Source organism: Cervus elaphus, chromosome 1, assembly GCF_910594005.1.
Source record: "Cervus elaphus chromosome 1, mCerEla1.1, whole genome shotgun sequence".
NCBI lineage: Eukaryota > Metazoa > Chordata > Mammalia > Artiodactyla > Cervidae > Cervus > Cervus elaphus.
In genome coordinates this window covers 66,684,878-66,705,727 of record NC_057815.1, presented here as the reverse complement: position 1 = coordinate 66,705,727, position 20,850 = coordinate 66,684,878, and the positions used below count along the sequence as shown (strand labels likewise).

The following is a 20,850-nucleotide window of genomic DNA, read 5'->3' as shown; positions in this document are numbered from 1 at the left end:
CTCCCCTATGGGTGCAGAAAGCTCTCAGGGGTGGTCAGGGATGGTGTTCCTGGGCTGTTACAGCAGTTCCTCCTGGACAGGAAGGGGACTTTGTCCAGGGACTCAACTCCAGGTCAGTGGCAGGGCTGGGGCCAGGAGCAGGTGGGAGGCGGAGACCTGGGCCCGGGCACCCACCATTCTAGCCCATGGAGGAGGGGAGGTGGAGTGAGACGAGGTCAAGCTCAGAACTGTCCTCAGTGGTCACCCGGGGCCCCACCTTGTCCTCTAGCTCCCACCCCTGCCAGCAGCCTTGGCCCACCTTCAGCTCAAGAGTAGGCTTTAGAGCCAGGAAAGCTTCCAGGTGAGAGGGAGGGGTCCTTAGGGTCAGCCACATCAGACACACCCCTACCTGGTCCTCAGCTCCTCATCTCCCTCTTTTGGGAGGTGGCTTCAGGATCCCCCAAGGGTCAAATGAAGGACTGGGGCCAGAACCATTCCTTTTTCTTACCTTCCAGCAAGCAGGGAATTGGGGTGGTAGGTGTGGCTTGGAGGTGACCAGTGCTTACTACCCCAGGGGCCAGCACTGAGATGGGTGTCCACTACCTCACCTGGGAAGCCCAGACCCAGCCTCAGTCTCCACCCTCGCTGGCATCTGTATGTGCCTCATCCTAGAGACCGGAGGCCAGAGGGTGGGAGGGTCAGCCTCCCCTTTCACCCAGGGCACTGTCTCGGCCTCATCTGTGTGTCATCCAGGCCCTCGGTGAAGTGGGGTTGGTTGGCTCAGGGGGCAGCCAAGTCTAAGAAGCCACACCCTGGCAAGTAGGGACACCAAGCACCACGGTGGCCCCAGGGAACATTCCTTGGGTGCACTGGTGATGCCCACTGGTCCCCTACAACACTGTTCTAGACTCTGGAGCTCCAGATGATGCTGAACCTCTGATGCTCCAGAAAATTCCTCCTTATGTCCAGCCTGTATCCTTCCCTCCCCTCTTTGAGAGCAGGTCATGCTTTGTCTCCTGGATCCTCAGAGGTGCCCTCCCTTTCCTGCCCACCTGAGAAGCTGCAGAGAGAGAAGCCTGTGCTCTAGAGAGGTGAGAGGAAGGGAGAGATTGAACCTCCACTCGAGTCTGCCCAGCCTCCCCTCGGGGCAGGAGTTTTCTCCACAGCTGCCAGGCCGGGCCCTGCCATGGCTTCTGCCCCATGTGAAGTAAGGCTTCAGGCAGGCCCAGCGTGGCCACTGCCGTCTCCCAGGTGCAGCGAGCCTGAGCCTTCCCAGGGTGTCCCCTTCCACCACCACCACCCCCCACCTCAGGTTCCAACAGGCATCACTTCTTGGTTCTTCAGCCTCTCCTTGAGCCTCTTTCCCATTAGTGTTTAAATAAGTCTCCTTCCACCTTTAAAAACCATACCAAACACCAAAAGAACCTATAATTAACTAAAACCCCCCCTCCCTGAAGCCCGGACCTGTGGTTGGACTGCAGCTCTTCCTTACCCAAGGGGAGATGAGGCCAGATGACCTGTGAGGCCGCCTCTGGCCCCACTTCACCTGGTGCCCCACCTGCCAAACAGCAGACACTGCCAGGGGAGGGATGGCCTGGCCCACACACAGGGCCCGACACAGAACTATGCAGTGAGGCAGGCAACCTGGGAAGAGACACAGGACAAGAAGCTCCTCCTGACACTACTTTCCCACATTTTTATTATTCAACAAACAGATGGGTATGGAGACACAAGGATGGACAACAGCCAAGTTTCAATAAATAAGAGAAACGGGGACAGCCGTGGGCCCGTGCCTGCACAGCCCCACATAAATAACGAGACTGCTGAGCCAGAGTGGCGACGGAGGCGGGGCAGTCGCCCGCACTGCCCAGGCGAGGGGACAGACACCAACACCGCAGGGACACAAACCAGGGCCAGAGGCCCCTCTCCAGCCCTGTCACACACACCACTTTCCCTCCGAAGCGCCTGAGACCTTGGGGGTGGCTGGGGCTCTGCACCACAGTCCTGCCCAGGTCAAGTCTGTTTCTTCAGGTCCAATAAAAACAGCAGGGGCAGGGGCAGGCACATGCATTAGGCCCCTTATGTATGCAGAGCCACATTCAGGCAGCCCCGGGGGAGACTTGAAGGCAGAGGCCCTGAAGCAGCAAGAACGGGGTCAGATAAAGCTACTAGTGGGAGGGGCGGCGTGGAGTCGAGCTCTCCAGTCCCACGACCCAGCCCAGAATCTGCAAGGCAGGAAGGCCCTGCGCACTGAGACGCTGCTACCCCCACTTCACAGTCAAAAGAACTGGGACCCAGTAATGGCCAGGGGCTTGCCCTAGATGAGAACCCAGAACTCAGCTCCCAGCCCAGGTCCTGTAAGGGACCTGTCAGAAAAAGAGGGAGCGGTCCCCCTACAGAGGCAAGGGGTGGGGCCAGGGGTGCCAGGGAGAGGGCCCCTCCCCACCACCAAGGCCCAGCCGCCCGGTGGAGCAGAGGTCAGGGCAGGGCACAGGCTCAGGGACCTGCGGGGAGGGAAATGGGCGGCAGGGACGGGAGAGGCCTCCGCCTGCTCCTGCACACAGCACCCGCCGGCCGGCCTGCCCGTCTCCTCACTGGGGTGGACACTCCCACCTCCAGGCCTTGGCGGTTTTGTCTGCTGGGCCTTCCTGGATCCTCACAGGCTCAGCTGCAGCTCCGCCTCCTCCAGGAAGCCTTCGGAACTGCCCAGGGCAGGGCTGCAGGGTCCTCAGATGGGACAGCCCCTCAGATGACCAGATTGCTCTCACTTAGCCGGACCACATAGCGGTTCTCCTGGGTACAGGGGTGAGGGGTCAGAGCTGTCAGGGGGCTTCTGGCTCCAAGAAAGCAGCCCCTGCCCAGCGCCCTCTGTATCCCCACCCCTGCCTGGTTGGCCAGGGGAGTGTCCCAGGTGCTGACAAGACATGTTCCCACTCAGTCCTCACCTCGGCCTTGTTCTCTGCTGGGGGCTTTGGCCACTTAGCTTGGCTTCCACCACTTCCCAGAAGTGCCCGCTGCTCACTGGGGAGGCCAGGTCGTGGGGAGTTGGGGAGCTCACCCCCTGAAGGCCCAGCCTCCGTGATGGTCTTCACTTCGGAGCCCACTGAACTCATGCGCTGCTCGGGAATTCGGGCCACGCGGAACCTGTGAGGAGCGGCGATGCCGTCTTGCCCCGTTAGAGGGGGATCCCCAGGTGTGGAGGGCGCAGCACCCGCCAGGGTGGCACAGCAAGTTCCTGGATCAGAGCCTGAGTCCCCCCGTGTCTTCCCACCCACTGCCAGGCTCCCAACTCTAGGCTGCGTGTGGCCAGGCTCTTAGGTGTTATGGGGGCCCCGGTGTTATTGGGGCGAGGACCCTGGCCACCCCCACTGCAAAGAGAGGCCCACTGAGGCCAGGAAGGGTGGGGCTGCCACCGAACTCGCTGTTCATGGATCGGCCTAGGGCCCTGCCTCCCCCACAGCCATCAGGCGTCACCTGCAGTCTCTGCCCTCCTCACCTGCCCACAGACAAGATGGTGATCTCGCCCTGGCGTCCGGCCTTGGCCCCAGTCTTGGGGGTCCTGGCTGGGTTGGGCAGGAGTCTGGGAGTGGGGGTTGTGGCAGCTGCGGCCTCAGGGGACAGCAGCACCTCGGGCCACTTCTTCTGGCTACAACGCGAGCAGCTGGGGCCCGAGAGTGAGGCCAGGCCCTGCACAGTGTGGAGGTGGTGGCGATGCGGGCAGACGTGCGGCATGCTGGGTGGGCCCGGCGGCAGCCTGTGGGGGACACAGGTGTGAGGGTCACCGGGGCGGGGCAGGCCCAGGAGACCCCGGGAGGTAGTGAAGGGGAATCGGGGTGACAGGAGGGGAGACGCACCCCAGGGGCGAGTCCCCGGGAGGCAGGCTGAGGACCTGTGGTCTGGGGCCCACCTGCCCGCTCACCTGGGCAGAGGCCGGTGGCTGGTCTGCACGAGCTGTCGGCTGTGGTACTCCTTCAGCAGCTCCTCCAGCGCCGCTGCATTCTCTGTGGGCAGCTGTTATCAGAACCTGGCTCTGGGCAGCCCGGGAGAACCGGCACAAAGCCCCTTACCCACTCACCCCTCCCCAGCCCGGGCTGTATGCCTTTTCCTCCCCCGCTCACCAAGCAAGAAAGGGGGCAGCACCGTCAGCCACACTGGTCAGAGGGCCAGGCTGGCCTGAGGCGTCGCGGCGGGAGGGGCAGAGCAGCGCTCTGGGACAGGGGTGGGGTCAGACCTTCCTCCTCACCTTTCTTCTCTGTGATCAGGCGCACCAAGACCCCGATGGTGTCCTCATTGGCGTCCTCGGTCCGGTAGGCAGGGTTGATCCCTGGAGAAGAGAAAGAACCACCATGATTTTAGGGAAGAAGTGGGTGGAACACACTCCTGGCTCGCCGGCTACACCAAGGTTTGGCAGCAGGGGGCGCCGCAGGCCTGGGTGTGCGCGCCTACGGCCTCAGCTCTGGCTGAACTGTTACCACCTTCACCGCTCAGCACCGCAGCTCCCCGCACCCAGCAGCCCCAGGTGCTGAGTGGTTTCAGGGCCATCTGAACTCCACCATCCTGCACAGACTGTGTGGGGTGGGGGGCCAGCCTCTCCCAGGGCCTGCCCTCTCCTCAGCCTCAGGGAGCTGTGGGCGGCCTCTCTGCCCAGAACCCCCTCAGCCCCAGCGCACTGCCATTCTGGGCCTGTCACACCCTGCACACCGCCCTGTCTTCATAACTAACCGAGGGCCCAGACCTCAAGGGCATGAGAATGGGCCATACAACCAATCCTGGGCCAGCAGCAGAGCTCCCAGGACTTGCACCCAGGCAGCAGCCAGCAAGTTAAAGGGAGTCCAGGCTAGGAAAACAAGTGCGGTTCCAGGCTAAATGGCCTGCCCAAAGTTCCCGTCCTGTCCCCCTCCTGACCCTGCGAAGTCAGGAGCTGGAAAGGGGACTGGCATGGGAGGCGCCATTCAATCTTGACTCGGCCACTATGTTCTGTGAACAGAACTGTGTGCATGTGGAGTCCCTGCCCTGCTGGCTCTCAGGGGACAGCATGGGGCGGTAAGGGAAAAAAGAAAAGGGCTCCAAGGCCCTAGGGGAGAGGCAGGAGGAACATATCTTTCCCTCTGGTTCCAGGGCTTGTAACTCAAACCACAGCCTGAAGCTGAAACCTGAGCCTCTCATGGTGCCTGTCCAGGTCAGCTGCCCTGCCAGCCCTTCAGGCCAGAGGCCAGAGGTCACCCTGAGTACCCAGGAGGCAGTCTAACCTTTGAACTACACACACAACTGCAGCCCCAAAGGGGTCCAGACTCCTCCAGCTGGGAGGGAATCCCGCTGCAGCCCCTTGACATCCTCTCTGCCTGCTGCCTGTTCTGCCCCAGTTGCCAGCTTGGACCATCTCAGCCTTCCTTCCACTTTATCAGTTTGCCCATGTGCTGCATCTCCAGGAAATTCTCCTGATCACCCTTCCAGGCCAAGTAGATTCCCTCAGGTGACCCCAAGCTGAGCTAGGCTGGGCCAATCTGGGCCCTCTGGCCTCCCCACCCAACCCCCGGCTGGGCCTCACCGCTGCCTCCGCCTCCGGGGCCAGGCCCGACCTCCTTCTGGGCCGTGCAGTGGTAGCCCTTCCGCTTGAGCAGGTTGCACACCAGGATGCCCAGCAGCCCCATGAGACAGAAGATGGGCACGATGGCGATCACTGCGTACTGGGCAGCCGTCTCCTCGGGGCTGCCCGCCCGCGTGCTGTTCCCAGGCTGCCGCGTCTCCCCTGCACCGCCGGCCCCTGCGGCCACCTCCACGCCACGTCGGGTCCGTCGCCCCCGTTCTGAGCACCATGGAGGACAGAGGCAGGACAGAGGCAGAGAGAGGCAGACACTCAGAGAGGCCCAGGGCTGAGTCACGGGGCAGGGGTAGGGTTTGCGGTACTGACATGTCCTCAGCCACCCACTGTCCACCACGCTGGGGAAGCCGAGGCCAGCTCATCCCCCTCCTTTTGGGCCATCTGACCATCAGGATGGCCAGACCCTGAGCCCCACATCTAGGCCAGAGGGGTAAACAAAAGGCAACGGTGCACACGTGCCTCTGCACAGGGACAGCAGATCTGCCTCTCCACAAGCCTGGCCCGTGAGGTAGTTTCCTCAGAAGGGGACCAACCCAACGGGTGAGAGGAGGTGCACGTGTGAGTGCGTATGCTCACACTTGTCCATGTGGGTCATTTTGAGGGGGAGAGGGAAGGACAGGAGACAGGTTGGGATGTGAGCCCCCAGCCGTGACAGCATCTGCTGGACAGTCTCTGCCCCTTAGAGACGGAGAGAGAAGAGACAGCCAGCCGACCAAGTGACCACGTCCTGCTGGATACCCTGGGCTAGGGGAGTGAGGATCCCACTGCCCCAGACAGTCACAGAGGGGCCCTCGGGCTCAAGCTCGCCAGACCCCTTCCCACACCTGTCCCCACCAGGCTCAGCTCCCGTCTGCACTCACCGTAACAGCTGCGGGCGCCCAGAGGGGTCCGGGAGCATGGTTGACAGGGAACACCGGGGACCTCTGAAGGGGAAAACCACCTGCAGGGAGGGAAGATGTTACCAAAGCCCAAAAACCATCCTTCAGAAAGCCTGGACCATCCCCATGGGCACCCTCACTGCTCCTGACCCATCCCATTTCACACATGCGAAGTCTGAGGCCCACTCAAGGGAGGAGTGAGGCTGAGACCCCAGGATCTCAAGTCCTGGGTGAACCCCCTCGCTCCGCCCCACGGCTCACCCAGGCTGGCAGTCTCCACACAGCGCGTCCTGAATTGCCGTGCCCACCTGGGCCTCGAGCCTCCCTCGAGGGCTGCAGCGTGAGTGGGGCTGGCACGGGCGAGAGCCCCAGGAGGCTGAGAAGGTGCCTGGGGGGCAGGACCTGCACAATGGGACCTGCCCTGGTTCCTGCAGGAGGCAAAGAGTGAGGACAGAGCCAGGAGCCGGGTCTGGGGTCCCTGCCCCGGCCCTCGACAGCCTTCCCAGGAGAGGCCGATGGGCAGGGCGGGCTCACCAGGTTGGGCTCCTTCCCGGGTGGGCACGGCTGAGGGGCTGTTGATGCGGCAGTGGCCAGAGGCCAGGACAGCAGCTGGAAGAACAGAGGGCAGGACACACTCAGGGGGCGGAGAGCACTGGGACGTGGCAGCACCGGGCCCACCGCCCCACCGCCCCGGGCACAAGGACCTCAGGTTACTGGGCTGCCCCCGGGCCCCAGGGACACTCTCTAGCTGCAATCCCTTGTGCTGCAAGTCCAATCTGCCTGTCTCAGTCCTGCTGCATCGCCACTGCCCAGGCAAGGAGGGAACCACATCTGCTTCTGGAAAGTGCCGGAAAGCCCCCGACAGGGCCAGGTCAGGCTCTCGAGCCCTTGGGTCTTTGAGTCACACCCTTTAAGCTAATCTGGACAATGAGGAGGACATTCTTCCGAATTCCTCAAGTTCCGTCCCACTTCCTGCTTGCTGCCTTGGCCCCCACATCACAGCTGAAAATGTCATTAACCAGCTTCATTTCATCATCCCTGGAGCTGAGTCTACAGGTGGTGCTTCTGGGCCCTTGGCCGAGGCTCTGGGACCATATCCTCCTCTGTGACCTCCCTGCCACGCAAGGCTGGCCCGTTCACAGCCTGGCACCCACACAGATCCCAAGGGAAGGATCTTCTCAATTTGCGTCCCACCCATTCCTCTTGGAGCGCCCTCTTTTCCCATTCCAGGTGTGAACTATCTGCCCTGAATCCCCCTCCTCCAGTCTGCTAATAGGGCCCCTGCTTGCGACGGGTGCAGAGTAGAGCCGGCTGCCCTGAAGGGCAGAGGGATGTCACATGGGGGCGTGAGGGACCTCCTCAGGCTCCAGACCGAGTTCCAGCACGTGCCGAGCACTGGGAGGCCAGGGGCACCGGGAAAGGCGCGGCCAGACTGTCTCTGCTCCTCAAAGGAAGGGCTGCGTAACCGACCCCAGCACCCACCACGGCACGAGGCTCCTGAGGGCTCAGTCCCATCCCCACTCACCACGAGGAGACAGGACAGGGGCCAGGGCGGCGGGCTCAGCTTCATCCTCAGGCCCCGGCGGGTGGAGACAGAACAGAGGCAGCTGCTGTCCTCCCGGTGTGTGTTCCCAGACAGGGCTGGAAGGGAGTGAAGGTGGGGAGATGGTGCTGCGCAGGCAGAAGGCTGGGGCAGCCTCCCAGGGCAGCACGGGCTTGGGGGGCTTCCCGGGGGAGGAGGGCTTCCAGCCTCTTCCATGAACAGCCAGCTGCCCCAGGCCAAGCAGGGAAGCGTGGGAGGAAGGGACCGACAGCTTCGGGCATGAGTGGGAGGAAGGAGGCGGCTGGCAGCGCCCCCACGCCCAGCCTCTCCACTCGCATCCTCAGCTCTCAGGGCTCCCGCCTCTCAGAACTGCGGGGCCGCGAGCACGCCCGCCTCTCCTGCTTGCCTGCCTTCACTCTGGCTGTTTTTGCTCCAAGGAAGGCCTGCTCCGTCACACTTCAAAGCCCAACACCAAGGCCTCTCCTGCTGGAGGCCCCTCTAGACTTCCTTTTCGCCTAAGTGCCTGCCTGTGGCCTCCCCCAGCCAGACTCCATCACAGCCCCGGTCCCCCTGCGGGCCCCACAGTCCACACTCGGCCGGCTTCTCCAGAGCGCCGGGCCTGCACCTCAGAGCCCTGGGCAGACCTGCAGGGACGGGGGACGGGGTGGTCGCGGCAGCCCACATGCAAGCCTTCCGTCTTCCCCCAGGCACCTACTGTGTGCTGGGCACTGCCCGCAGCATGGGCAAGGGTACGAACAAGACAGACACTGCCCCTGTCCTCAGGCAGCTCACAGCCCAGGAAGACCTACGAGCAACAGATCAAGCGTGCCGGGTGGAGGGCAGGGCTGAGACAAGTATGGCACGCGGGGCGTGGAGCGTGACGGGCACTGGCCTCGCCAGGAGGAAAGTCTTCAGCCAGCAGACAAGGCTGAGGAGCAAGGAGGAGGATTTGGCTTAGACAACAAACGGGACAGCGGCAGAGCCAGGGAGTCCCGTGACGTCCGCGCGGGAGGCTGCGCTTCAGGCTCGGGAGGGAAGGAGGGTCTCGGGCAGCCGGAGACCCCCGCGGGGCAGCCTGGAACAGCCAAGCCCAGAGCCTGGAGGGGCCCCCCTGGAGCCTCGGAGTCTGATGGGCTGCCTGGCAGCAGAAGCACTGCCCGCAGTAAAGCCCAGGTCACAGGAGAGCCCCTCGGCCTACGAGCACCCGGGACTTCCCACGCGAAGGAGGAGGCGGGGAAACTGATCCAGCTGCGCCGTGGGCCTGGCCTGGCACAGACCTTATGGGACCAGAGGTTTGAGTTACACCATCCTCGGGACTCTCCAGGTCACTGGCGGCGGCTCTCAGCCCAAGGCCAGCTCAAGGGAAAACCCAGGACAGAAGGTCCGGCCGCGGAGCAGAGTGAAGGCTGCACCCTGGCCGTCAGCGCCTGACAGGGGCATCCTCTGACCCCCCCTCACTGGTGCCTCCTCCAGCGTGGTGACACGTGTCCCTGTCCCCTACCCAGGCCCTGCTCCCCTGCAAGCCCATCTCTCCATGGCTCCCTCCTTTGTTCGTCCCGGAGCTCACCCACAGCCGACCCCGAGTCCCAAGGCCTCGAGGCCAGCCCCGCAGCCTCGTCAAGCCCCAGCGCCCCTCCGTGACCCCAGGGTGGGCCCAGAGCGCTGGGGCAGGCGTGGACAGTAAGAGGCTGGTTGGCCACAGAGGAGCGCTCCCCTCACCCCCGGCCCGAGTCCCACCCTGTCACTGGCACCTGCTGGGTGACCTGAGCCCGCGGGCAGGAGCTGTGCAGCTGCTGACCTCCAGACGGACGGGGAGCTCTGACCTCGAGACTTCCAAGAGGAAAGTGGGGTCCAAGGGCCCAGACTCAAAGCCAGCAAGGGCCCACTCTGGCACATTCACAGACACTCGCTGCCTCGCGCCTGACGCCTTCTAATTATGTGCCTTCTAATTACCCCAAACCAGCACTTACTCCAGTCTGACGGCCTAAGTCTCTGCTTACTAGCAGCTCCCCAGGCCCCCACACTCAGCCTGAGCCCCCAGGGGACCTGTCCAGTCAGGCTGCTGGCTGCCACCCAGAACCCCGCTGCACACGTGGACACCTGCTGCCCCGACTCCCCTCTGAGCTTTCTCCCCACCAGGCCTCCAGCACCTACGCTGGGAGCCCTGGAACCCTGATTGAAAAGCAAGTTCCGATCAAGCCTTGGGAAGCCTCCACCCCCCACCCTGCCTTCCCGTAGGCCGGGCAATCAGGGACCTTCCAAAGCCCAGCACCTCGGGGCACCTCCCGAGGGCTTCCTGGGGGATGGGGGGCTGTCAGAGACGGGCGGACGGAGGCCCTGAGGAGGGTGGTGGTGTGGTGGTCCTCTCTGGCCCCAGGGCTCCTGGCAGAGGCGAACCACGCTCAGGGCCCTGGGGGCACAAAAGGAAGTTAGCTTAGAGGCCACCCCTCCCAGAAAGCCAGCCTGGCGCCTGTTCCCACAGTCACCAGCTCCCTGTGGGACCTGAACCCCTGGGTGAAGCTTCACCTCGCTGGGCCTCAGTTTCCTCATCTGCAAGTGGGAGCTGTTTGTCCCCCAGAGCAAGGCTGTCACGAGGTTTACGTGAGGTAACCTGACGTGGGTCCTGTGACTTCCTCCCATCACCCCTCTTTCCCTCTGCACCTCCCACCAGGGTTTGTAATTATTTGTTTGCTTGCTTGTTTATTGTTTGCCCCCCCACCAGACAGCCGCGAGGGCAGGAATGTCTGTCTCGTTCACCACAACACCCTCCCCCAGCCAGCGTCTAGAGCAGGAGGCCCCCATGAAACACGGGGATATTGGCGGGTCAGGGGGAGAGGGTTCCTCACACACGGCCCGTCCCCACCCTCTTAAAAAGGCCCAAACAATTAGGACCAGAAATTCCCTGGAAGAAAGCCAAGGAGGAAAGCTGCAACCAGGGCCCCTCACAGGAGGTGCCGGAGCTCCAGGGCAGCGTAGCTCTGGAGGCCTCAGAGAAAGAGGAAGCTGTGTCCCCACCCTGCCTCCTCAGGCCTCAGCAGCTTCCCCTTTCCCAGAATTGAAGCTCATGGAGGGCGCCCCGCCTCCATCATTCACTCGCCGGCCTCCCCCGCCTCCACGAGGCTCCTCTGACAGCGCCCCCTCCCCCGCCTCGGCCCCCCAGTGGCCTCCAGCACAGCCCTACCTGCAGCTCAGGTGTCTCAACACCCAGGTCTGGGCCCTGTCCTTCCCCACAGCTCCAGCCACTCTGAGCTACCTTCTGGCCCCACACCTGCCTCTCTCACTGGCGCTGGGACCTGCTGCTTCCTCTGCCCGGAAACCTCTCCCATCACCTGACACCCACCCTTCAGAGCTTAGCTGGAAGCTGCTTCCCCCTGCAAGCCCCCAACCACCACCACCTGTGCGTTTGTCCCCCGGGTGTGACCATCCTGTTAACCCCGCCCTTCCCCACTGCCGGGCTGCCCCCCCCCCCCATGCCCGGCACCCAGCACCTGAAGAGGTGTGTGCCAAACCAGGGGCTCAGGAGAGGTGCTCAGGAGCGGGGCCAGCTTCTCCCAGGGTCAAGGGGGCCAGAGCGCAGGCCAACGGCGAAGGGGCCCAGCGGGTGGGATTGGGCTGCGGGCACTGAACCCAGATTTGAACCTCCTGCCTAACTTGGGGAGTACCAGACTTCTTGTTCCGCTCTTCACTGACACTGTGGCTGTGGACCCCACCCCTGCTCCCCATCTCTCAGAGGGCTGTTGTGAGAACAAGAGGAGAAAATTCACATTAAACACTCAGCACTGGGCTTCCCAGGGGGCGCCAGTAGTTAGGATGCCCGCAGACAGACTCCTGCAGGGGACACGGGTTCGATCCTGGTCCGGGAAGATTCCACGTGCCGTGAAGCAACCAAGCCCGTGTGCCGCAGCCCCTGAGCTGAGGCTCGAGAGCCAGCAGTCTGCAACCAGCACCACGGCCCCCGAAGCCCGTGCGCCTAGAGCCTGTGCTCCACAACGGGACAGGCCACCGCAACCAGAAGCCCGCGCCCCACAGCGAAGAGTGGCCCCTGCTCGCCACAACTAGAGAAAGCCCACGTATAGCAACGAAGACCCAGCACAGCCAAACACTAATAAATAAATAAATCCTCTTAAAAAAGTACTCAGCACAGAGTGACGTGGAACAAGCTCTCAGTAAGCATTCACCACGCCTGTTTCCGGCGTACACTGAGGAGGGGATACAGCACACACCTGATGTGTGAGGTGCAAATGAGCTGCTCTTCCCTTCGTGTACAACGCTTGGGGAGCGGGGCTGGGGGGGCACAGGAAGGGAGAGGAGAGGTTGGTGGGCAGAGCCCAGGTCACACCAAGCCCAGGCTGCGAGCCGAGAAGCCTGCGTTGTCCCCAACCCGGGGCCTACCGGAGCCTTGAAGGGTGAGCAGGGGAGCGAGGCATGGAACAACTCACGGCTCAGAGGGTGTGCTGGGCTGCCGGCCAAGTGAGGCAGGGCTGGAGACGGAGGTGGGAGGTAGGTTCCCACCTGGAGCAGGGGGTGGGAGGCAGGCATTTGTTTCCTGGCCAGTGGCTTCATGGCCTGTGGACCTCCTGCAGCCTCCAGAGGCTAGGGCTGCCTGGAAATACAGCTGGACACAGGCCTCTCTCAGCAATGGCTGCACCCAAGCAGGAAGACAAAGGCCTCCCACCGACAGAGAAATCCAGGTTAGCAAGGAGCCCAGTGGTTCCCTGGCAACTGGGGCTGAAGTAGGGCAGTGCCCACAGCTAGACGCTGTCTCCTTTCCATCCTCCGCCTTCACAGGGAAGGTGAGAGACCCTCATTCCCTCGGGCCAGGCCATCGTCCCGGGGTTGCCTCCACTCCTCACAGGAGAGGAGAGCATGCCTCTTTCATCCCTGGGGAAACTGAGGCTGCAGGAGGTCACCTGTATGGGTCACCCCACCCAGCCAGGGAGTGGTAAGGCAGAGATGCAGGCCAGGTACCTACATCTCTCTGGCCCCTCCTCCCCGGGAGCCTGGCCCAGGGCCCAGTATACGGCAGATGTTCTGGGGCTTTGCCAACCTAGCGGCAGAGGCTAGGGAGCTGGCAGCACACAGGAGGCGGTTCAACTGAAAGCCTATCATGAAGCACCCAGGAGGGCCCCTGGCAAGGAGGCACTGCTCCAGGGGGGGCCTCTCAGCTTTCCTGCACAGACTCGCCTACTGCCCTGTCTACACCAGCTCCAGGAGGAAAAGCCACTGGGACCTGTGGGAAGCAGGAAGCCCAGGAAAGCCTGGGGATTCCCAGGGCGAGGAAGAGCCCAGGGAGGAGGCCAGCTCCTCAGGACTGATGAAGGGGCCACTCAGTGAGAAGGGCGCCCCCATCTCCACCCCCACCCCAGCCTCAGGCAGCCAAGCTCTCCCAGGTCACAACCCTGGGGTGAGGACGCCAGGCAATGCAGACTCCCCAATCCTGCCCCAGCGCCCACCAGGCAGCAGCTGCACCCCAGCCCGCCCCCAGGCCTGCCCTTGGGAGGCTCAGGGGCTGGGGGTGGGGGTGGGGGTGGTTAATTGGCTCTTGAGGATAAGAAAAGGGCTGAGACAGCCAGACAGGGCCCACCCGCCTCTCCCAGTCTGAGTGCAGAAGCAATCCCTGCCCCTCCCTGGGCTGAGCCTGGGGCCCAAACAAGACAGTCATCTCTGAAGCAGAGCTGGGGCTCCCCTGCGCCCTACTAAGGACCTATTACATGCCCATTCCCGTACCAGGAAGACCCTGATGCTGGGAAAGATTGAAGACAGGAGGAGAAGGGGACGACAGAGGATGAGATGGTTGGATGGCATCACTGACTCAATGGACATGAGTTTAGTAAACTCAGGGAGTTGGTGATGGACAGGGAGGCCTGGCGTGCTGCAGTCCATGGGGTCGCAAAGAGTCAGACACAACTGAGCGACTGAACTGACTGACTGACATGCCCGTTCCTTCACCAGGCCTCCAAGACAGGGCTCCAGCTTCACAAATGAGGAAACCGCAGGGCAGACAGGCCGAGTAGTACCCCGTCACCACCTGGTCTCCAAGGAGACAGGTCTCCCTGAGAGGAGTGGAGACAGGGGGCAGGCAGCCCCTGCTCTTGCCGCCCCAGTCCTGGCATTCCCCTGCTCCCAAGCGCTCTGCTCCAGCCCAGCCCCTGAGCATTCCTGCAGGGACGACGTACCTGTTCCCAAGAGAGGATGGCAAAGCGCGAGGAGGACAGCCCCCTGCCCACCAGCTCTCGCCACTGCCGCCCTCTCCTCTGAGAGGCCACCCCTGCCTCCCGCCCAGGTTGCGCGTCTGTACCAATCACTACTGTCCCAGGACGGCCTGCAGTTCTCAGCACAGGCCCTGCTCTGTCACCCTGACCAGGCTGACTCGGGCGAGGCTTCGAGAACCGAGGGGAGACCACAGGCCCAACCAGCCCTGTCCTCCAGCTTCTCCAGACTCAAGGGGCTGGAGGAAAGAGACTCCCTGCCCCCAGCAATCCCAGTCAGGCCTGAACAAAGCCTGAGGATGGAGGTCACGGGAGGCTGGGCCCAGAGCAGTCACACCTGGGTTCAAGCTCTAGCTCATCGCTTAGGAGCTCTGTGACCTTGGGCAATTACTCTTCCTGAGTTCCACGGTCTTCCCCTGCAAACAGGGGTTCTGGTCCCTGTCTCCAGGGATGATGAGGGGATAACTGGAGCCACTGTGGGTAGTACTGGCCAGGGCCTGGGCTGACCAGGCCTCTCCTGAGTACCAGTTCTCAACAGCCCACACGAGCCAGAGGAGGAGCCAAGCTCAGGACAGAGCGGCGTCCAACTGAGGTCACCCAGTGACTCGGGAGCAGGAGAGCTTGGGGAGCCTGACATCAGTCCCAACAGCATGGGTGACGAGTCTCAGACTCCCCAGGTGGACTCTGGGTGCCCATTTCCCAGCTGTTACACAGGCCTGTGTCCACCTGTTCCCACACCAAGTGAAGTCACAGTAAGGAAGGAGAGGAGTGCTGAGTAGTCACGACCCAGCCCTACATCTCCGAGCTGGTTTCCTCTGTAATTTGGGACAACTGTGCCTGTCCAGCTGACCTCTTGGCATGGCTGGAGGATCCACGGTTCATCAGGGAACAGTGGCTCTTCTTACGATCAGGCCTCAGCCCAGGTGCCCCCTCCTGCAGGAAGCCTTCCCAGCCTCCCCACCCCTCTCCTGGCCCCCTCAGCCATCACTGGTCATGTCTCCATCAGGGAGGAAGGCAGCAGGTGATCCAGGAGGTGGGGCACGGCTCCATCCCCGCGCTCATCGCTCCTTCTCACCGTGAGGGTGTGAGGTCCAAGTCAGGTGTCTCCTTCTGGAAGCCCTCCTTCCGTCTCTCTTACCCACACACTCAGACCCTGCCTCTATCAGCTACAGAAAACCCCTCCATCCCGCTCTTGTGCACACGTTCATGGCCACACGGGCAGCTTATATACAGAGCCCTCATCTTTCCCAGGGAGGCCCGAGAAAGAGCTCTGGTCTTCCAGAAAGCAGACCTGGGTTAGGATCCCAGTGACACTGGAATCCTGAACATCCCTTCCCTGGTCTGGACCTTCTTTTCCAGGTTGGTACCTGGAGGGTCCTGCCCAGGGCTGAACATATATACACAGCTGGGATGCAGCACGGACTCCACATCTTCCCTGCCACCCCATCCCCAGCTGGGTGCTAAGCTCTGCCAGAGATCACATTCCAGCACCCCCAATCCTGAGTGGGGGACCCTGCTGGCTGCTCTCCAGCAAAACTCCTCTCCCTCTGGTCCACCCTCACTGCCTACCTGGCAGAAGGGCTGCCCCACGGGAGGGAGTGGGCCTTGCCCAGCCAGGCCAGGGGCTGGGCAGCAGCACTGCCACGCCCTGCTCCCCTTACAGATAGCCAGCCTGGTCCTTCTTTGAAAACCTATACCAGAGTTGTCAGACAACCCTCAGCTCTGTCTGGTGGAGATGGGGCTGGGGGTTGGGTGGGAACGGGAGTGCCAGACTCCAGCACCAGCCGCTGTGTGACTCAAACTCGGACTGGACCCCCTCTGCCCTCGGAGTCTGGGCTCCCCAGAGCAGCTTGGGGAGCAAGGGAACATGTTGTCAGAGCCGCTGTCAGGACCCAGGGCCTCAGCGGGGAGCTTCCTCTGCTGGCCCGGGATGAGACCCTTGCCTGAGGAGCCCACAGCAAGCACCAGACTCGCCCCTACACACAGGGGTGGCCTTGAGGATTCACCCCTAACCCCCAGCACACACCTGGGAGCACTGAAAACCCTGGGACAAACCTCCCTGTGTATCTTGGCACACAGTAGGCCCTCAGCCTACAGTGGCTACCATTCCTTCCTGCCTGGCCAACACAGACATGACCACAGGAGAAGAGAGGATAAGGGCCAGGCTGGCCCCACCCAGCTGGGCGTGCAGTGCCGATGAGGATCCACCCCTGGACCTATTCCTAGAAGCGAGAAGGGGGGCAGGTAGCACGTGGACCACACAATGAAGAAGGACTAACATTGGGCTGGGAGGGTTCCTGGGAGAGGGGGTGGGGGTGGGGCTGTACCCTGAATGATCAGTAGAGTTCTAGAAAGGGGAGCCAGCAGAAGGAAAGGCAGAGCACAACCACAGCATCTGGTGGAGAGAGATAAGGCTGAAGATGTAAAGTTCAAAAAGGCCCTGGACAAGGTGATGAGTCTGGACTGTAAATTGTTGGCCAAAAGTACAGGTTGCCCTAGGGAGGCCACTCTGGCGGTGGGCAGGGATGGGGACCGGAAATGGAGGCAGAGAGGCCAGTACAAGAGTCCGGGCAAGGGCAGCAAGACCAGAGCTGGAACATAAGAGGCGCCCTGGTTTTGCGAAGGCATGTCTTGGGCCTGCTCCCAGTCCTGGGCCACGTCCAGCCTGCTGGGGAACATGTGGCAGGACAGAAGGTAGGTCCCCTGCCTGAAGGGTGTGAGCCAGAGCACCAGGGTGGTGGGGGCCTTGGGTAAATTCCAGCAGTTCTCAGAACCTCAGTCTCTCCCGCTTGTACAATGAGGCTGACCCTGTGAGCAGTGACTGCGGGCTGAAAGCTTCCCCTCCTTGGCCAGAAACAGGCACCTCCCTCCAGCAACTGTTGCACCAATCCCAACTGGGGCCCCACTGGAAACCCAGCCTGGCCCCACCATCCCTGTCATTCATGGCACCCAAGTTCCCAGAAAAGTCTGGCTTGGGCAGGGCACAGGGTGGGGCCGGGACCAGAAGAGGAGGTTAACTCTTGCTTAACCCTTCCCCTCGCCCTCCCCTTCCTAGGCCCTGAGCTATTTCCACCTCTTCGCTGGGGATGGAAATAACCCAGGCTCAGTCCCAAGAGACCAAGACAGCTATTCTGATCAGCCCCAAGAAGCACAACTCCAGTCATTCCAGAGAGGACAGAGGGACACCCTGATCCCCAGCTCTAGCTCTCAGCCACACAGCAGCAGGGGTCTCTGGGAAGAATGTGGACGCTGAGGCCCGGAAAGTGTAGGCACAAGCTCAAGGTCACTCCCGGCCTGTCCCCCAACTCCTGCAGCATGTGGGTGGTTTGGGAACAACTCTGGATAGGGACATAGGTCCTCACAGGTATGGTGAAGGTCAAGTGGGACTCCAATTCTCCTGCCACTCTTGGAGCCTGGGCTATGCTGCTGACACCCAACACTCCTCAGAATATACAAACACTCCTCAAGAGCTATACAGACTCTTCCCAAACCAGTTACAGGCTCTAGAAGGCAGGAGACAGGCCTTTCTGGTGACCTCTGGCTAGGGACTGAGAGCTAGTGGGAGGGAAGACGGGGAGGAACAGAAAGGCGACATAATCTACACACCCATAATATTTTAGACATGTATGCAAATACACACCATACCCAGAACTCGCAATGGCATATACCCTGCCAAGGCCACATCGCCAGCCCAGGTTGAGAGAAGGAAGCCCAAATGAGCCATAAGCAGCTTATTATGAAGGGAAGTGGCCCTCACCAAACATCTCACAGGGCTTCAGGAGCAGGAGACCTGAATCCCAGTCCCGGCACTGACCTGACTCTGCGTGACCTTGGGGAAGTCACTTTGCTTCTCTAAGGCTGTTTCCTTCTCTGGAAAAGTCACCGCATCTCAGAACCACTGTGAGGATTCACCAAGAGCACACCATAAACTGTTCTGCATGGCATGTGGAACCCTCGCCCCCACTCAGAATACAATGAATGTTTTCAAAGGGTGATAGCAGACGAGAGAACTTCCAGATCCCTCAGCAGGTGCCCCTTCACCTCTCCTAATTTCCATTTCACTTTGCAAGAACCTAAAAGATCCTCTTGTGGGGGAGGGGGCCTCAGGAGGGTCTAGACCAGATGGTGAAGAGGCCCTGTTCCAGCTCTCCAAATCAGAGACCACTCACGGGGACCCTGCCTCCTCTCCCCGCCACGAAGGGAACTGAAGAAAGGAGACAGGGCCAGAGAAGTCCATGTCTACTGTTCAGAATTTTCAGCTTTGTTTGAGGAGGTGTGCTTCCAATCCTGTCACCACACCTGGGTGCAACCCCTGAGCCACTTTGTCCCTAGCAGACAGCCTGTCCCCCATCCCCCACTGCAGTCTTTCTGCCTAAGGGAGGTAGGGGAGAACAGAGACAGTTGACCCAAAAACAATAGAGGATCCCAAAGTGATGATTCACAGTCTGTTCACAGCCCAGCACCTCACTGTGCAGACAGGGAGACTGAGGCCCGGTGAGGGTGGGACCTCAGAGCAAGACTATGCCTGGGCCCAGTGGGAATACAGGTTACCCGGGGGCAGAGCTTTGCCAGGCCTCCCAGACTGTGTGTGTGTGTGTGTGTGTCTGTGTGTGTGTGTCTGTGTGTGTGTGTGTGTGTCTGTGTGTGTGTGTCTGTGTGTGTAAGACAGAAGGGTGGAGCCTGAGGCTACCTCAGGGGCCCTCTGCTGCTGCCAGACTTGGCACCCCAGGAGATGCCACTCAGCCTTAGCCTCACTCCTTCTGCCAGGTCAAGTCACTCAGGACACAACCCCCTCACTAAACTGAGCTCCTGAGGGGGTGCCCTCTTGGGGACAGTCCTGGAGAGACTCTTGTCCCCTCCCTTGAGCCCCCCCTCCTTCCAGACCCCCATCTGCTAGCAGGTGTTTTGAGGTCCCTCCTTTCCACCGTGTACTCATCTCCCCGAGGTGCAGACGCGCACACAGCACAACCTGACCCCACAGCACACTATGCTTCAGGGGCTGGTTCTCACAATCACCCGGGCCTCTCTCCCTCTATTCCACGCTCACCCACGTTAATGAGGGCCCTGGCCCTGCCCTGCTCACGCCCCAGGCCACACACACACACACACACACACACACACACACACACACACTCAGTGACCCCAGTGACCCGGGGTCTCACTCACAGCAGGCGAGGGGTCACAGTCACCCGCAGTGACCCGGGGTGTCTCACACACAATCACACGCACACACTCTGCCTGTCACAGACACACAGAGCCCCTCTGTGTCTCCCGCTCGGCCCGGCGTCACCGCCCAGTGTCCCGGCCACACGTTCGCCCCGGCTGGGCCGCCCCACGCGCCGTGTCGCCCACAGTCACGGGCTGACACCGCTCAGAACCCCCTCCGGCCGCTCCGCGCCGCAGCCGCACTGAGGTGCCGCGGTCCAAGTTTCCCGGGCCGGGGGCGTTTCCGCGGCCCGCTCGCTCCTCAAACTGCAAGTCCCGCCGCCGCTTCCCCACCGCGCACAGCCGGGCCTGGAGCCGCGGCCGAAGGACGCGCAGATCCCCGGGCAGCGGGGCTCAGAGACAAAAAGACGCGGGGGCGGAGGGGCGCGGGGCCCGGGCTGCGGCATCCGCCGCGCCGGCGAACTTCCTCAGAGACGCGGGGAGGCAGGGGGCGCCGCTCGGCTTCGCATCCCTCTGGCCTCTACCGCGGGGAACGGACTCCGGGCTGGGGCTCCGCGCGACCTCCTTACCTGGCCGCTCCCTCCAGCAGCCCAGCTCCCGGGTCGACGCGGTGCCCGGGCCCGTATCGGTGAGCGCCCGGGCGGCAGCGCAAGCTGCGCGCCTTTTGAATGAATCGCCACCCGGGCCTGGAAGACGCACGGCCCCGCCTCCGCGCGTCACGGCCGCCGGCCCCGCCCCCGACGTCAGAGCCCGGCCCGCGACCCCCGCCCCTGGAGGCTGCCTTGGGGCGAGAAGGCGCTCTGCGGCCCGGCCGTGCTGCTCTGTGTCGCCATCTCTCGTGTCCCGTAGGAACTGCATGGGCTGTGCCAGACCAGCCCCTTCTGGGGTCAGCCCCATCTGGGCTCCAAACCAAGAAAGGAGTTGCAAGATAAACTGGAGACTTGGATGCTACTCTGAGACCTGTCAACATTGCCAGTGCAAACGGGGCCACCGCTGCTCCTCACTGGGTCTCGTTTTCCTCCTGGAAATTGGCAGCCAGGGTGAACGACCTCACTTTGTCTTGTTGAGGAGGCCCAGGCCCGCCTCCAGACACCCCACCCATTTGGTGAGAAAAGGCCTGGTGAAAGTTAATCTATAGTGGAGGCCCACTGTGTAGGCTTCTGCCATTCTTCAGGGCCCAGCCCGAATCTCCTTCCTCCAGGAGGCCTTTCCTGTCTCCACCCCACTACCCTCAGCCGGGACTAACTATCCCGGATAGTTAGTCCCTCCTTCTAGCAGGACAGGTGATACACTGCTTGCTTTCTGTTTCCTACCACCAGCCGTCCCACCCTGCAGATTGCCAACCTCAACCACTGCGTGTCCAGCAGGGGGACACTGATTGTATTGTATTTCCAGCTCTGTGAATCGTGCCCCTTGGAGCTGTGCCTTATGGTGGGCCAGAACTGAATGCAGCAGCTCAGGGGCCAAGGTTCC

At 62.1% G+C, this 20,850-nt stretch overlaps 1 protein-coding gene across 1 annotated transcript; it reads right to left on the bottom strand.

Moving 5' to 3' along the window:
* Positions 1 to 1,652: 1,652 nt before the first annotated feature.
* Positions 1,653 to 20,343, bottom strand: RELT (RELT TNF receptor). Its single transcript, XM_043906811.1, has 11 exons — positions 19,947 to 20,343; positions 7,985 to 8,100; positions 6,994 to 7,068; positions 6,721 to 6,887; positions 6,442 to 6,521; positions 5,528 to 5,785; positions 4,223 to 4,303; positions 3,899 to 3,980; positions 3,476 to 3,733; positions 2,925 to 3,123; positions 1,653 to 2,772 (listed from the first exon to the last, which is right to left on the bottom strand). The coding sequence occupies exons 1-11, from the start codon at positions 20,272 to 20,274 to the stop codon at positions 2,725 to 2,727; spliced, it is 1,692 nt and encodes a 563-aa protein (XP_043762746.1). The 5' UTR covers positions 20,275 to 20,343; the 3' UTR covers positions 1,653 to 2,724.
* Between the last annotated feature and the right edge of the window lie 507 nt (positions 20,344 to 20,850).

Excerpts from the sequence above, each read along its gene's own strand:
- RELT (XM_043906811.1), bottom strand. The coding sequence starts at position 20,274 with ATGGGGCTGACCCCAGAAGGGGCTGGTCTGGCACAGCCCATGCAGTTC. Across the intron at positions 6,888-6,993 it reads CCGGGAAGGAGCCCAACCTG|GAACCAGGGCAGGTCCCATT; the intron begins GTGAGCCCGCCC and ends TGCCTCCTGCAG. Across the intron at positions 5,786-6,441 it reads GGGCGCCCGCAGCTGTTACG|AACGGGGGCGACGGACCCGA; the intron begins GTGAGTGCAGAC and ends CATGGTGCTCAG.